Source organism: Chiroxiphia lanceolata, chromosome 5 (assembly GCF_009829145.1).
Source record: "Chiroxiphia lanceolata isolate bChiLan1 chromosome 5, bChiLan1.pri, whole genome shotgun sequence".
Lineage (NCBI taxonomy): Eukaryota > Metazoa > Chordata > Aves > Passeriformes > Pipridae > Chiroxiphia > Chiroxiphia lanceolata.
Genome location: NC_045641.1, coordinates 9,292,142 through 9,306,966, shown reverse-complemented (window position 1 = coordinate 9,306,966; position 14,825 = coordinate 9,292,142). Strand labels below are relative to the sequence as shown.

General features: G+C 36.6%; 1 protein-coding gene across 1 annotated transcript in view; it reads right to left on the bottom strand.

Annotated features, from left to right (window-relative positions):
- Positions 1–14,529, bottom strand: part of SEMA3E (semaphorin 3E) — a 133,240-nt gene extending 118,711 nt beyond the window's left edge. Inside the window, exon 1 of the mRNA XM_032689271.1 lies at positions 14,014–14,529. Within this exon, the coding sequence (XP_032545162.1) occupies positions 14,014–14,128 (115 nt within the window). The 5' untranslated portion in view covers positions 14,129–14,529. The remainder of the gene's footprint in view (positions 1–14,013) is intronic.
- Between the last annotated feature and the right edge of the window lie 296 nt (positions 14,530–14,825).

The following is a 14,825-nucleotide window of genomic DNA, read 5'->3' as shown; positions in this document are numbered from 1 at the left end:
ATAACAATTTATTACTAGTTTATCACTCAGAGCTGTGAATGACACCATCTAAGATAATACAAAATAAATAGAGAATGGGTTTTAGTTATTAGAATGTGCTCAGATACCCATAGATTTTATTTTTTATCTTGCTTGTCTACACACTTGTCAGCTGCTAGCCTGAGCAGCTTGGTTTTTTAACTGTTCATGTTAACAAGTCTTTTGGTAAAAACTTACTGATACTGATATAGTGGGTTTGATTTAGGGTAGATGAAGCCTTGTCTCACTAGCCCAGCTATCCAGTCTTCTCTGAAAGTTCCAGCCCATAGTTTATCTAGTGGAGACTCTTTCATCTTCCACAGTCATACAGATCTTACGTGGTCTTTTTTCCCCAGATGTTGTTTTCCTTTAAAACTATGTTGATCTGGGCAGCCTTCTTCATTCTTTGGCTTCTTGCTTTAATATTCTGTCTGCAGAAAGCTCCAGATGTATGTACATCTCCAAGGCTCCCCTAGGAATAAGATCATGCCAAAATCCTGCAGGGGAGGGCTAGGACAATGATCTTAACCTGTCTGAAAGCAAGGAGTAGTACAGAAAATGTCTTCCAAATACTCACTTATGGCACTATTCCCAGTTATCGTTAAAGGACAAACTTCAGAACCAAACCACATGTTTTTATTAATATTAATTCTTTTAACCCTTAAGAACACAGATTTGGTGCCTTTAGCTCATGAAATAAGAAAATACCTTCAGTCTAAATCATGCTTGGATATCACCTGGATTTCCTAGGAACCTACATGACAGCTACTTGCAACACAGGAGACTGAAATTCCCATAGAAACTATTGGAAAAGATAATTTCATCATCACTAAAATGACAGTAGTTATCTGACTTTGCTACAGAATTACTAGTTTGGAACAACCAAAGGATATAAATGATCTATCATAGTAAAGGTTATTTGATTCTCTTGTGATGAAAACAAGTCTAATTTCCTAAGAAAATGAGGTGTTCTGGAACACTCTACGAATTGGTGACACAATCCGTGTTCCCTATGACACATGAGATCCCACTGATCAATTTCAAATTTTATGGGAAAAGGTTGAGGAGTTAGGTCAGTCTTCAAAACATTAAGTTTTTCCAAGTTTCATGAAAATCACCAGTTAAGAAATAGAAATACTCCATTAGTCCCTTAACCGAAAGGGAGAACAAACTCATAATCCAATTAATACAATTAGCAGACAACTGTTCAATTAGCACACGCAAACTGACCGACCAACAAGCACATGCGGAAACAATTAAATCTCTGCTACTTTAGGCCCACCTATGGAACCAAAAAAGTGGTTAATAAGTAAAAAGTGTTGAAGAAATAATGTTGAAAGTTACCTGAGAGGGAGATGCTAAAAGGGAGACTTCAGTGCCTGGGATAAAATTATGTGTGCTGCAGTAGGAAAATATTAGGGATAAGGAAAGGTGAGTATGACTTTGGAAGAATTAAGGGTTTTGTTAAGAAGTGAAGATACTAAAAAAGCTAGTGATAAAGAAAAGATCTCAGACTACTTCAGTAGAGGAAAGAAAAGGAGAAGCCCGAGGGAGATGTGGTATAAGGATATAGGAGGCTGGAATATATTTCTTTCACTTTTCAAGTTTATCTTCTGCTTTAATTTTTGCCTACTATTGAGACATGTCCTAGTTCATATTTCTTATTGTTGGTGTCAAGCTACTCAAAGGCATTTCAGTCTCGCTAGGTAAAACAATAGGTAGATGGAAGGAAGTTTTATTCTCACACATAGGTTGTATAATTCTACTGGGAAAAAAAGTTATGAGATTTAGCAAGACAAATACTAGAGGATCCCAGGAGCTTGTTGAAATTTCGTCATAAAATTTCAAAATGCATCCAGATTTCTCAAATCTAATAGATTATTAACCCTTTATTGGTGATCCAATCAACCCAACAGAAAAATCCTCAATGAAAGAAAGGTTTTCATCTTTCCTGAAAGAAATAATTTAATTTTAAAAGGATTTGGTTTAAAGACATGTTTTATGGGTACCATAACTTCGATAAACTTCATATCAGATCTTTGGAGTTCACCATCCAAGCTAGCTACCAGCAGTTGTAAGTTCTTTATAAGGGTTAAAAATCAGTAAATGCTTAGGACTAGGAACTGATTGGTTAATCTTGTCCAATCAACAGAATTAAGGTCAGCCTGAGGGCATTCTAATCCAATTATGCAACCTGCTCTTGGGGTCTACCTTCACCCTTTAGTGCTCTCAGATGCATTTTTAAAAGTCTGTAAAAAATCCTGTAGTGAATAAGTGGTACCAGCATTATTACAATCCCCACAAAAGCAACTGCAGAACTCCAAGATGCCAACAGAAACACATTTTTACCCTGTGCTACTGTAATGCACTTGCAAGCATAATTACGGGGCTCAGGTGGATGCTGTAATGCCTAACCTCTGCCATCAAAATTACAATGCCTGCAAGAGCAGACCTTACAGACTGAAGGACCAAACACTTATAAAGCAAAATCACTGCAGCAAAATTTGCACAGAAATCAACATCCGTAGAAACTTACCATCATGTTGTGAACAGTTAAACACAGAGGCAACAATGTTAAAGCAGGGCTACAGTCACTCGTATAATGTATGACTAATTCAGAAAGGCTCTGAAGCACCTTTTCATCATAGACTAGAAATACACTTTCTGTGCGTTAATTTATAGTTTACACCATTTAAAATATAAAACATGCTAGGACATGACAAGTTTAACTTTCAGACATTCCCCATGGGTCCCTGCAACACTCCCAGGCAATAGTATCAAATATCAGTAGATGTCAGTATGTCTGTTACCTTTCAACAATCCCAAGGTAGGGCATTTCTATGCTGCTATCAACTTCACAGCACAATTCGGGAGTTGTTTCACAAGAATGTATAAACATTAGTTACTATTATTTTCGAATCTCCATGCTGTAAGCTTTTTGTTTTGTTTTACTTTTAAATTAAGAGTACAAGGAGTTTTCAACAGCCCAGAGATCTAATTTTACAGCTCAAGGGTTTTAGTGCTATTACACATTAAAGCAGTAAATGTGAAACCACAAAAAAATTCCAATCCATTAACCTGATATTATGAAGTAATTTGTTACATTTTCTAAGAAAGTAAGGGGTTGTTCTGTGTCAAGAAAATTACAGAGACCACATATAGCACTTCTAATATCTATTTCACAATCCTAAGTGACATGTACCCACACATATTAAAGTCTCTATAAAATCATCAAAGCATCTTCTAAAAATACCATCTTCTTGATAACAAAAGGCCATGATAAGTTGTATGAAGTTTTTCTTAAGTGTTTAACCATAGAATAAAATGGAAAGTGAAATTATACACATTAATCAAAATTATCAGTGTTTCATGTTGCTTGGTAATGCCTGGGCTATGGGCAAAGTAGAACAACTTTTGTCATGATTGACTTTAATCAATCACACTACAGGGATTGCCTCAAAGAATCTGTGCCTTAGACTTTGGTCTTGCAAAAAACCCCAACTTTTAATCAATAGACTAATTTGTCTAATTGAAGGTACACACACATAACCAAATATTTATAGAATCAAAGTTTTAGGATATAGTCTATAAGGCCACTTTGTGTGCGATGGAAATAACTTAAACAGCTTATATATAACCTGGTTTTTGACTGCTTCTTGACCAAAGAGTAGCTGAGCTCTGACAGGAAGCTGTGAGTGGCTCACCTATTTCAACATGATAGGCCATCAATTTAGTGTAAACTATAGCTGCTTAATTTAAGCATATCAAGCTTAATCTAAATCAGCATATTGTGCACAAAAGCAGATGCAGAGCACACCAGAGTCATTACTGTGGTCCAGAGATAGCTGTGTCCAGCAGCCATGGGTCAGGTCACTAAAGTGACTACACCTCCATCCTCATGTTCCAGACCATTATTAGATCAAAGAAATACTACTTAGTAATAATATCTTCACTTATACTTTGTCAGGGCAATAGTGCCGTTGCTTGGAAACTGTGCAGTAAGTCATTCCCAGCCAAAGGGTTTTATTCTCGAATGTGCAACGTGCCAAACTTATCATCAGACATTCATCTCAAATCCATCTTACCTACTTTTATCAGACTGTAAGCAAGGCCTCTGCTTTAAGATGGCCATTGTCTTCCTAAACTCAGGAGAGACAGAAACAAGTTTTTAGATGTAGTGCAGCAAACAAATGGATCACCTCTTTCAGAAAGTAAAGTCAGGAACAAAGAGTATCTTGTCAACTTTTTCATCACAAAAGTTTGTAGGAGGTTTGCTATTGTCCTTAGTAACCATGAAATCAGGCCTCACTCCTACTTTTGTATTGAAGGGTTCAGGACAGTGTGCTACATTCAGAGCTATAGTTGGAGAACCACTCTTTACTGTAACTTTGTCTTCTAAATGTGAAGGGTTTATTTACAAAAATTCAAGTATTTTAGAAATTAAATAATCCATTGCAGTGCTTGAGTGTTAACTCACAAAAGCTGCAGTCACTCAACAAGGAATACTAGGGAATCAGTAAAGGGCTTGGGACTGTTTACAGGCTGGTTCTGAGCTATAATAAATGCTCAACCTGCTGAATACTTTAAAACCGTCTCAATAGTATGTTTAGAAATGACTATTATCCCAGATGCTTGTGTAATCTGAAAATATGCAGGAGGACATGGCCATGCCTAAGATAAGCAGAGAAGAGAAAATAATGACTTACTGCATGTAAACACAGGCATGTAAAGACAAGACATTTTTTCAGCAAGAACATTAATAAGAACAAGATCTCTTAGACAGCTTACGTCTTTCTGGGCTCCCAGACAACACATATTTTCAAGCTTTGCATCATACTATTCTCAATCAACTGAGATGACATATTTAATATATAAAGGAATGGGTTTATTTTCCTTTACTCTTGGCTTTTACCATATATCCACAGGAAAGCACTTGGCTTAATCATAACTAAAGAGTTGCAGGAGCTCATGGAATTGAGCAATGCTTGCTAACCTTTAGCTTTCTGGATGAAAAATGACCTTCAGTGATGACCCCAGTGAATAGTGCTATCTGGAATAATTCCCTCACATCAAGTAACCTATTATTTTGCTATTATTAAGTTTTAGTAACACTGCTGGGAGAAACCATCTGTTAAAAGAGAAACAAGGTACTAACCCCTAGGTATGTGGGGACTGTTGTTTTCTGCAATCAGTTTAAGGCACTTTTCATTCATTTTATACAATTTCCTTTCAGCAGTGTCAGAAAGATCAGAATAAGAAAAGGCCAACATCCCTGTGATGTTTATTGCACATCAACAAATAAAAGATATATTTACAGCTGCATTCAACATTTTACTAGGCCTATTAAACAAATGTGTTGTAAGAAAAAGCCTATAAAGCGAACTTAGCAACAGTAAAAAGCCCATTGTTTGACTCCCCACAGAAGCTTCAATTGCTTCACAGTATGAAGTCAGGAATCCTTTAGATAAAAATAAACACAGAAGAAGTAGAGAATAGATACATTAAGGATGTTAAGAAGAGTGAAATCTTTCACTGAATGCCTATCTTCGAAGCACTGGTTCCTTGGTTTACAGAGTTAGTTTGCAAACAGTTTGAAAAAAAAATTCCCCAAAAACATCATCATACTGGAAGGATCTGGTTGAGAACCTTTTATATTTGTATGTAAATATAGTTTGGGGGATTTAGAAAAAAATAGAAAGAGAAAGTAAGCTGCAAATGCTGAACTGAACAAGTGAATTTCCCAAAATATGAAATCCTTCATTACTGATGAAGTAAAAATGTTAGCAACATGATTTCACAAGGATCATTAACAACTTTTTTTTTTAGCTGTTCCTGCCAAATCACAGTATGAAGAGTACTATATATTGCTTGTCATCAAGTTCTTATAAATAATGGGCACCTTCTGCTCAGGCCAAAGAGATAAAAGTCATCAGTGACATTTTTTAGTTTCTCCCAGTTTTGGCTAACAGGCTTTGTTTGGTTGAGTTTGGTTTCTTTTTTTTGATTTTTTCACAAATGAAACTTTTGGCCTTTAATTTATTTCTGTATTTTAACATTAGATATTCACAGGGATCCTTTGAACTATACTGTAATAGATTGCACAAAGCAGACAAGTCTCATATTTGTCATATAATCTTCCTTGACTAGAAATATGTCCTTCACAACTAGATTTCTGATATAAAAACTTGTCTTAAGCAAATTCAACTAAGAATGTTAACATAATTTTTGAATGTTACCTGTCTATGGCAAACTAATCTTTGCCATTAGACCATTACAGGGTTTCCTTGGTGTTGACTTCTTAACCCGCAGAAGCATTCAAAACTTCAGTTTTTAATCTATTCCTTGATACTGGATATATAAGTACCAGGAGTCAATCAGTAACAGGCAGATGAGTTACAGGAAGTGCTACTGTACCCTGTTTCTCCATGGAAGGCAAAGAGGCAACACGACAGACTATTTCTGCTTCCTGGTAAACATAGTTGATTTCAGATTGTGGATTTTACAAGGTAAAAGGATGGCACTTCCATGAGGCAAATAAAGTTTCAGTCTGAAACACAGCACTGCATTCAGGGACAAATCACAGATCACTACATGTAACTGGATGACTCTTGTTAACTTTTAATAAGAACTGAGCAGATTCTGATTGACAGAAGAGGTAATAAAACACACTGAGTACTCTACTGAGACAAGGTAGGAAGAGATGACAGAAACAACAGCCAATTATGTACTTTCACCTGCGACTAGTAAAAAGTAATTTAAAGAGGAGATCCAACTTTTATTCCACCAAAAATTATTTTTCAGCTACACGAGCGATCCAAGTTTTGCAGCTATTGGCTACACACACAGACTGGGTGTCATGCCAGGGCCAAGATGTTTGGCAGGCATCCCTTCGTTGACAACTTTGTGGTTGCAGACCTCCTGTACATACTTGCACAGAAATTGTAAAAGAAACCTTTGACATGCCATTGCACTCTGGAAGTCCTATAATTTGCAGGTGAAATAAGAATGAATAGACTAGAAGAGGAACAAAGATTTGTCACTAAGATTATATATTCACCAAGAGCAGTGCAGCTAAACTGTGTATTTGAATGCTCGATTGTAATGTGCTGCAATTTACAAATTCTTTGAAAGGGACATCAAAATGTCACCAAGAAACCCTGAGAAAAAAACCAGAGAAACCATTCCCTGTGTTTGCAGTGTTGTTTCTTCAAAAGAAAAACCCAAAAATCTATCTCAAAATACTTTTGCTTGGGTGATTTTTATAGGCATGAAAATCATCACAGAGTAAGAAAAAACCCTGAATACATAATGATACATTCCTGCTTTACATTGTTTCGAAAGGGAAAAAAAATAGTCTTTTGACTGCTATAAAACAGTTTGCCAAAAGGATGCAGCATAAGGGAAAGCATATCAATTTATAGCTGAAACTAACAGAAGAAGCTTAGAGGAGAAGCACATTGAAGTCAGCCTTCAACTGAATTCTTTAAGAGGAAGAAATCTCTCTTCCAAAATAAGAATTTGTAGCCTTAAGGATGATCAGAAGAATTGAGATCAAGGGAAATAGGAATTTGTCAATGTGAGATGATAAAAGTGGGGAAACAATAAGTTGGTAATATTTGTTTTTGAAGCTGTGCTCTGAGAGAATCCTGATTGTTTCATTTGTTTTAATGTATGCAGCAACCTCAGTAGATTCAGTTCCTCAAACTGAATCTTGGTGGTGGCAATTTAAATTTTTCACCAATTTAAAGATGGAGTTTATTTTTAAAACTTCTCAAATATTGTTTCTTCAAAGTTAATTATGTCCTTTCTTTACAGAGTTTGAAATTACAGTTGAAGTGCACTACAGCCTTTTATAATGCAACATTTTCATTCTTTTTCTCTTTTAACATGTTCTTTCATGTTTAATCCTGAATCCTTAACTGATTTAAACAAATGCCAAACATTAACTAACCAATACAAAACATTTTAAATAGTATACTCAAGAGGGCTTTTTTTTCCCTGTAAAATGAAGATTATTATCTTTGTCCCTTCTGGCTATGAATTTTTTAAAGAAATTATAATTTTTCTAATTAATGCTGTCTGCATGCTATAACTGCATCATATTTGCCTGGCTACATGAAGAAAACCAAGACAACAGTTTTAATAATATGTAATATTTCCATTGCACACTTTTAGAATATTTATTGACCAAAAGTTTCTCAAAAGGCCTGACACAGATACTCACCCTTGCACCTCATCCTGTAAATCATGTAAACAGCATTAATCTTGTTTTCATTTCAATAAAATATAACACTTGTTTTCAGTGAAATAATGATGAGTACGATATCTGATGAAGAGTTTAAAATAGCAGATGGTGTTATCACTTTGAAAGCAGGGAGTTAGCTGCAGAGAAGCAGCAGCATGCAGGATATTCTGGTCTTGCACCTTCAGATGGTACTTAGTTCTTTAAAGCAAAAACAGGCAAGTGATTGATGTTAGGCAGCAAACCGTCTGCTTCTTGCATCCCCGGCGGCGGTGCTTATCGCTTCAGAGTTCTGCTGCAGCAATACTTACAGAAGCCTTTGTCAACAAAATGCAGTTATGAAAGGAACTAGCATGAATTCTCTGCCAAAAATATTCCTGTCTCAGTGAGCAAGTCACTCCAGGATTACTTGTAAGCACTCCTGAACTTCCTAGCAGTCACCTCTTGTGATATGGATGAATAATAAACCTAAATCTTGTCCTAAGTGTTGGCGAACAATCAGTTGCCTCTCAGGTGGGAGATGGGATGTAAAAACCCTTCTCTCTGCCCCAGAAGTGGCCTAGAGTGCATATTTCTCTAGGACATTTCTAAACTGAGGTTGAGTTCTATGTGGCCTCGAGCATTTGCTAAAAATTGTGTTTGGTTTTTCCAAACTCTCATAATTCTGGCTATCAGCCCTTATAGCCAGGCACATTTAGATGTGGAGCCATAATACAGGTCTTTACTTCTTACACCCTTGGAATGATACTGCTCTTTAATTCAGTGTAAGAAATATAAAAATTCAATCTGTTATATATATATGCACATATGTTTTAAAGATACATACACAATATCATATATCTTTTTCAGATGTAGACTTCTCTGAAATATATGTAAGCAAAGACCACAAGTCAAATCCTTTTTCTGGTACAAAGTGATTTACATCTAGTGTGAATTAACAACTTTCTTGCACTTGAATTTGCTTTGGTAGGAAAACTAATCTTTTCGAGTCATTCAAAACCAAAATTCTCTTAGAGGGAAAGCTATTAAAAATAGAAAACATTTTCATGTATGAAATTGAATCAGTCATGATTCAGTTATAGGTTATGTGGCTAGTCATTAATTAGCCATGATTTGTGTGGCCAGTTGATTACTAATTGAAAATATTATACTTGTATTAAATATATTTGCTGCTTCAGAATTCAGAAATGCCTATCTAAAAAAACCCTACATTTTTTGTTACTCAATTGAGTTGTTAGCCTCTGAGTAAATTTTACTGCCACCTAGCTAAAGAACAGAGAGAGTAAGATGTCATGGATAAGCATAGTGAAACTCTTAGTGTTAGTTAAAAAAAAATCTAAATTGCAAATATCAAGAAAGCTAAAGTAGGTGTGCTGAAACTCTGGTCCCTACAAATGACAATGAAACATTTTTTCTGCTGTAACAGATCTCAGCAGCCCTCAAAGATTATTACTAGCCCTAAGAAACCTAAATTCTTCTACATTAAATATTTTATATTATACATTTTACGTACTAAAATCTGAATACATGGGAAGTATCACTTTTTGTCTGCAAAATTTCAGCTCTCCCTTCCTTCGCTATCTGCTGCTTTTGTTTGAAGTATTTATGCTTGGAGAATAAATTTTTTAACCCAGATGAATTCCTTTTAAGTTCAGTCTTCTCCTTCTGCCTGCTGCAGCTTGACTCTACTGTAGAAAGTTGCAATCAAGTAAAAGAGAGATATTTGGATGGGTGAGACAGGCACAACTGCTTCTTAATCATACGTTTTCCAGCCAAGAGCATTGTCCAGTGCTTAGCTACACAACCTGAGGTCAGGTAATTCCAAAATTTGTCAAGTCACTCAAGAGCAATGTACTGGGTAAAACAGAAAACATATCCCTCAAGATCTGCAAATCGCTGCACATAACTGACTGCACCAGATCCCATTGTGGCAATAAAATTGTATAGAGACCACTCATCTCATTTTCATACTATATTACCTTTGTTCCTTACCGTATTCGTGAACTAGAGAAAAAAAAAATCCAAAACCAGTTAGAAATACACAGCACACCATGCATAATACTTGAATTATACAGTTACATCTTTCACGAGTCTTTTAGGTCCTCATGCTTCCAGTGCAGCTCTATGAGGTTTATATAAATATATCCCTCCTGTCCTCTGGAAACCCAATCCATTTCAATCTGTAATGTAAATAGTTTCTTTTTAACACGCAGTGTGTGCTGATTTCACCTTAATTGTATATTTCCCATTGCGAGAACTCAAACTGCGGGATACTGGGAAAGAATTTAACCAGCAGCCTATAAAGAATAGGGGTTGAAGCTTGGCTTCAATTAACACCTAATTAGCCAGGGTCTGTACTGTATGTAAAATGAGCTAATGATTTTTAAAAGGTAGTTGTCAACCTGTAACTTAATAATGTAGAAATCTATTTCTCTGCAATATTTTTATCTCTACAAATCAACATGAAGCTAGTGGAGCACACAGATCTTAGTTGGTCATCATCAAACACTGACCTTTAGTGCAATCATACCACTAATACCACAAGTGCTACTAATTGCAGTGTAAAATTTCTAATAGACACAAGCTGATTGTTTGAGGAAAACATCTTCAAGTCCTGGGTATAAACATAGTTCAACTTATTAAAAATGAAGTTAGAACCGTAAAATGACTGCAAGGTGGTTATAGGATTAAGTTCTGATCTCATATAAAGGAATGGTAAAATCTGCGTTTGAGTTTACTGTGAATAAAGACCATCTTCTACTTTACCTAAAATCACCATTACCATTTTGCATTGACTTGACAGGTTTAACAGTAGTTCAAGAATGCAAGACTTTCATTAACTCCCACTGAAGCAGAGTAAATGGCCATAGAGTCAAACAGGGGTTGCACAGTAATTGTCAAGGGGATTGTGGTATTCCTATCCGTCAGGTGACCCCTCTGCACCAGGGTTAGGACCTGATCTTGTTGCTGTGGGTTTGGAGACACGTGTGCGCTGCAGGTGAAGGTCTGGTTCGCAGCGAGAGCAAAAGGTTCTCATTCACTGTCAGATCACTACCTCACTTTCACTCACCATCACTTTTAAAGAAGAAAAAAAAGAGAAATTTGTGAATTTATAAAAACCAAATGAGTCTCTAATTTGTAGAAGCCTTATTCTGGCTCCTTAAAGAAACAAGACTTTAAAATAGATTAATTAAGTACTCTTTCATAACAAAAAAATCTCATGTCCATATGTCATACTCATCACAGAGCCTTTAACTTTCCAGTCAGCACTAGCAGATCTTGCAATGGCCTGAATCCCAATTAGCCATGAGCACCTGCAGTTCCAAGGAGAGGCAGTGAACAGACCTGCTCACTTTCAGGTTTCAAGGTTTTTGCAGTGAAATTTTTAACTGAGTTTACAGCTATTGAAAATGTATGCAAGTGGGCTTCATCCTCTGTACCACAGCAGCAACTCACAGGACAGGCTGAAACAACTCTGTGCACAGAGGTTGCATGACCACTTCTTTGTAACTACCCTGCACCTCACTGGTACCCACAGCAGCCTTTTGATGGAGTAAAAGCAATTAAGATGAGGGACCCTCCTGCTGTTCCTCTTTGATTAGTGAATACAGCAGCGACATTTGCTCATTGTCTTCATGCTTGGTCGCTACATTCTTTTGGCTGGGAGGATTGCAGGAGCTGTTCCCAGGGTGGCAGGCAGGTATGCCATTTCCAGCTTTTGGCTGGGGATAGGTGGTCAGGCACTCACTGACTGCAACACAGCTTGTAAAATCAGTCACATTTCATAAGTGTGAAAAATGAGATGGGGTATTGTACAAGGTGAAATATATGTTTTTATGGGAGGGAATTTATGAGGACAAATCTTCCTGTGTCATTGGATCTGAGTGAACTGCCATCGGGCAGGGCCCTCATTTGGCCCTCTGTGAGAAATGGATGTTTTAAGATCGCTTTGAAAATATTAGGCTTATCATGTCAGAGTTATGATGTGTTATGGCCAAATTGCTGGCTCACTGCTGAAAAGAGAAGTAGTATGTAGTGTGTATACTTATTCCAACCATCAGAAAAGCAATTAGTACTACAAGTGAGCAGAGAAGCAGTTAATAGTTGCAGCACCATAGTGGGGAGCTTGCCAAAATTGGCAGTTAAGCCAAAGTCCTGAACCAACATAACACTAGATCTATTTGTCTCATCTATTGTGCTTTTCTCATCTCTCTTCCCCATCACAAGCAAACAAATATCAATAATAATTATAGCCCTTGTAATTACAGCTAGAAATAAATCAGTGTTCAAATGCACATTTTCAACAGCAAAAGATGTGAAAGGATTATATAATCAGCATTCCTACTGTACTCTGAAATCATAGGTTAAAGCATGAGTGGTTTATATATTGAGAGGTCATATTATTTATTTCATTTAGAGCAGTTAATTGTTTACTTACAAGAAAGCTTTTCATGACAAATATTTATTCTTTTAAAATGTGTTTCACTGCCCTATAAAAGCAAACCCCATTTCTTATAGCTTCCTAGCAAGACATTCAGACCAATTATCCTATTCAGCTTCTCCCATCCTTATAACTGGTAATTTAGCTTGCTATATAAAACACAATTAAACCTTGTTTAGAGTAAACCTGTCAACACATGGAGCTCTGGCTGATGTTAATTCTGAAATTTTATCCATACTTAAAATAAGTGTTCTAATGTACTTCACACTGATGCAGCTTAGTTATCAATTGCATAACCACTGAAATGTTCTTGAGTAAATTAGAATTTGCTCATTCCCAACAATGTCAGCAGAAAAGCATTTTCTTTTCATCTATGCATAAGAGGTAATATCAAAACATTATTAATTGGCCAATCATCAGTTTGTCTTGTACACACATTTTTTGCTCCTACTGCAATAGTTATCTGTCACACATATCTAAATATATAATTTACGAATGTATGTACTGCTGCAGAGAACTGAAATGCCATGGTTGTACACAGGTATTTATATATATACAGGATTAAACCCAAACCATAGTGAAGAGTTTAAATCACATGCAATCCAGAACTGAATAAGGACACTCTGAATGGGCTAAGGAAGAATGGTTCAGGCTTCAGGTAACTGAAACTTAAATAATTTAAAACAAACAAACAAAAAAGTTGTAAGTATTCTACATACATATGTCAGAAAAAATAACACTTTTTTCTTTGGGTAACTCAGTTAAACTGCAAACAGACTTACATTGGCAGTTAGTCATTTTAATTATAGTGTGATGACACTTGCTAGTTTAGAAAATGAATCATATGGTTCACAGGAATTCAGTCTTTTTGCCTTAGCTATATTTGTAGACAGATAGAATTCTAAAAGTGAAACAGACATTTAATTGTTTAAGGGTTACATGATGCACAAGAGTGCATTTATTCAGCAATAATTTCAGATTATCTTCTCCATTTCTTTCCCTCTTATTAAGAGACCTGGCAGCCTCCTTACAGCATGGAGAATAAGTGAGAATGACATGCAAATCTAACACACTTTTTGTTAGAGTATTTCAGTAGGATAAAATCATCACTTGTAAGTATCTGAAGTCTTCCAGAATTCAGTAAACTTGCTCAAGGATGCAGTTTAGTACAAGGAAACAATTCACAAGAGTCCTTAACAAGAACATTTTACTCTGTCAGAGGACCATAATTTAACCCCTATGCAGTACATTCGGTGAAGTCATTGAACCTGCATTAGCATAAAGTCTTTAAAAACCTGACACACTGACCTACCTTTATGTGACAGACGTAACCTTGGCTGCCTCGTATCCGCTGCGTGACATCCAGCCGGTAACTCTAGTAACAAGCCATATAGTGCCAGGATTAAAAGGTCCTGGGCAGATGCCATCCTGCCCAAGATAAATTTCTTGCTCTCTTCACTTAAATGCTGTTGTTTGTTAGTTGTTTTGGTGGGGCGTTTTTAAGGCTCCAACTTCCACTTCTACTTTCCCAGTGCAGTTAGATCACTCTCTTTGGTCAGTTTGTGGGGTATCTCTGTATGATATTCAACGTTCATCAGAGCAGCACACAGCCTCAGCTAGCCATTTGTCAAGCTGTGCAAATGTCATGTAAAAATATTCCCTCCCTAGGACAATTGTTTATAAAGTGCGAGGACATTCCAAGGCGTTACTCTGCAGTGTTGTGTCTTGAGCTGTCTCTAGTAACTCTGCCACTGGATTCAGGAAGAAGCTGTATTTTCAGTCCCTCCTGCAAGGCAATTCATTCAGAGAAGGAGGGAGGGAAAAAAAAAAAAAAAAGGAAAAAAGGAGAAAGCACCCTCCTCCTTGGTGCTCTTCAGAATTCAGCCCCTTGCTCTGACTTGCCAAACAGCTAGTTTTAATTCACCTTTCACCTTTGCTAATTAAAAACAAGAAGTGCCATTCCCTCCTGGAGTTGCAGGATCCACCCAGCGGGAAGCCAGGCTGTCAGGCTGCTGTATTCACTGAGAAAGTTCAGGGAGGGTTGAGGCAATGTACAGTACTAGCTGCTTCTAGGAAGCGTTTTAATCCACATGCCGTGAGTTGATTCCTCAATTGCTTTGTGGT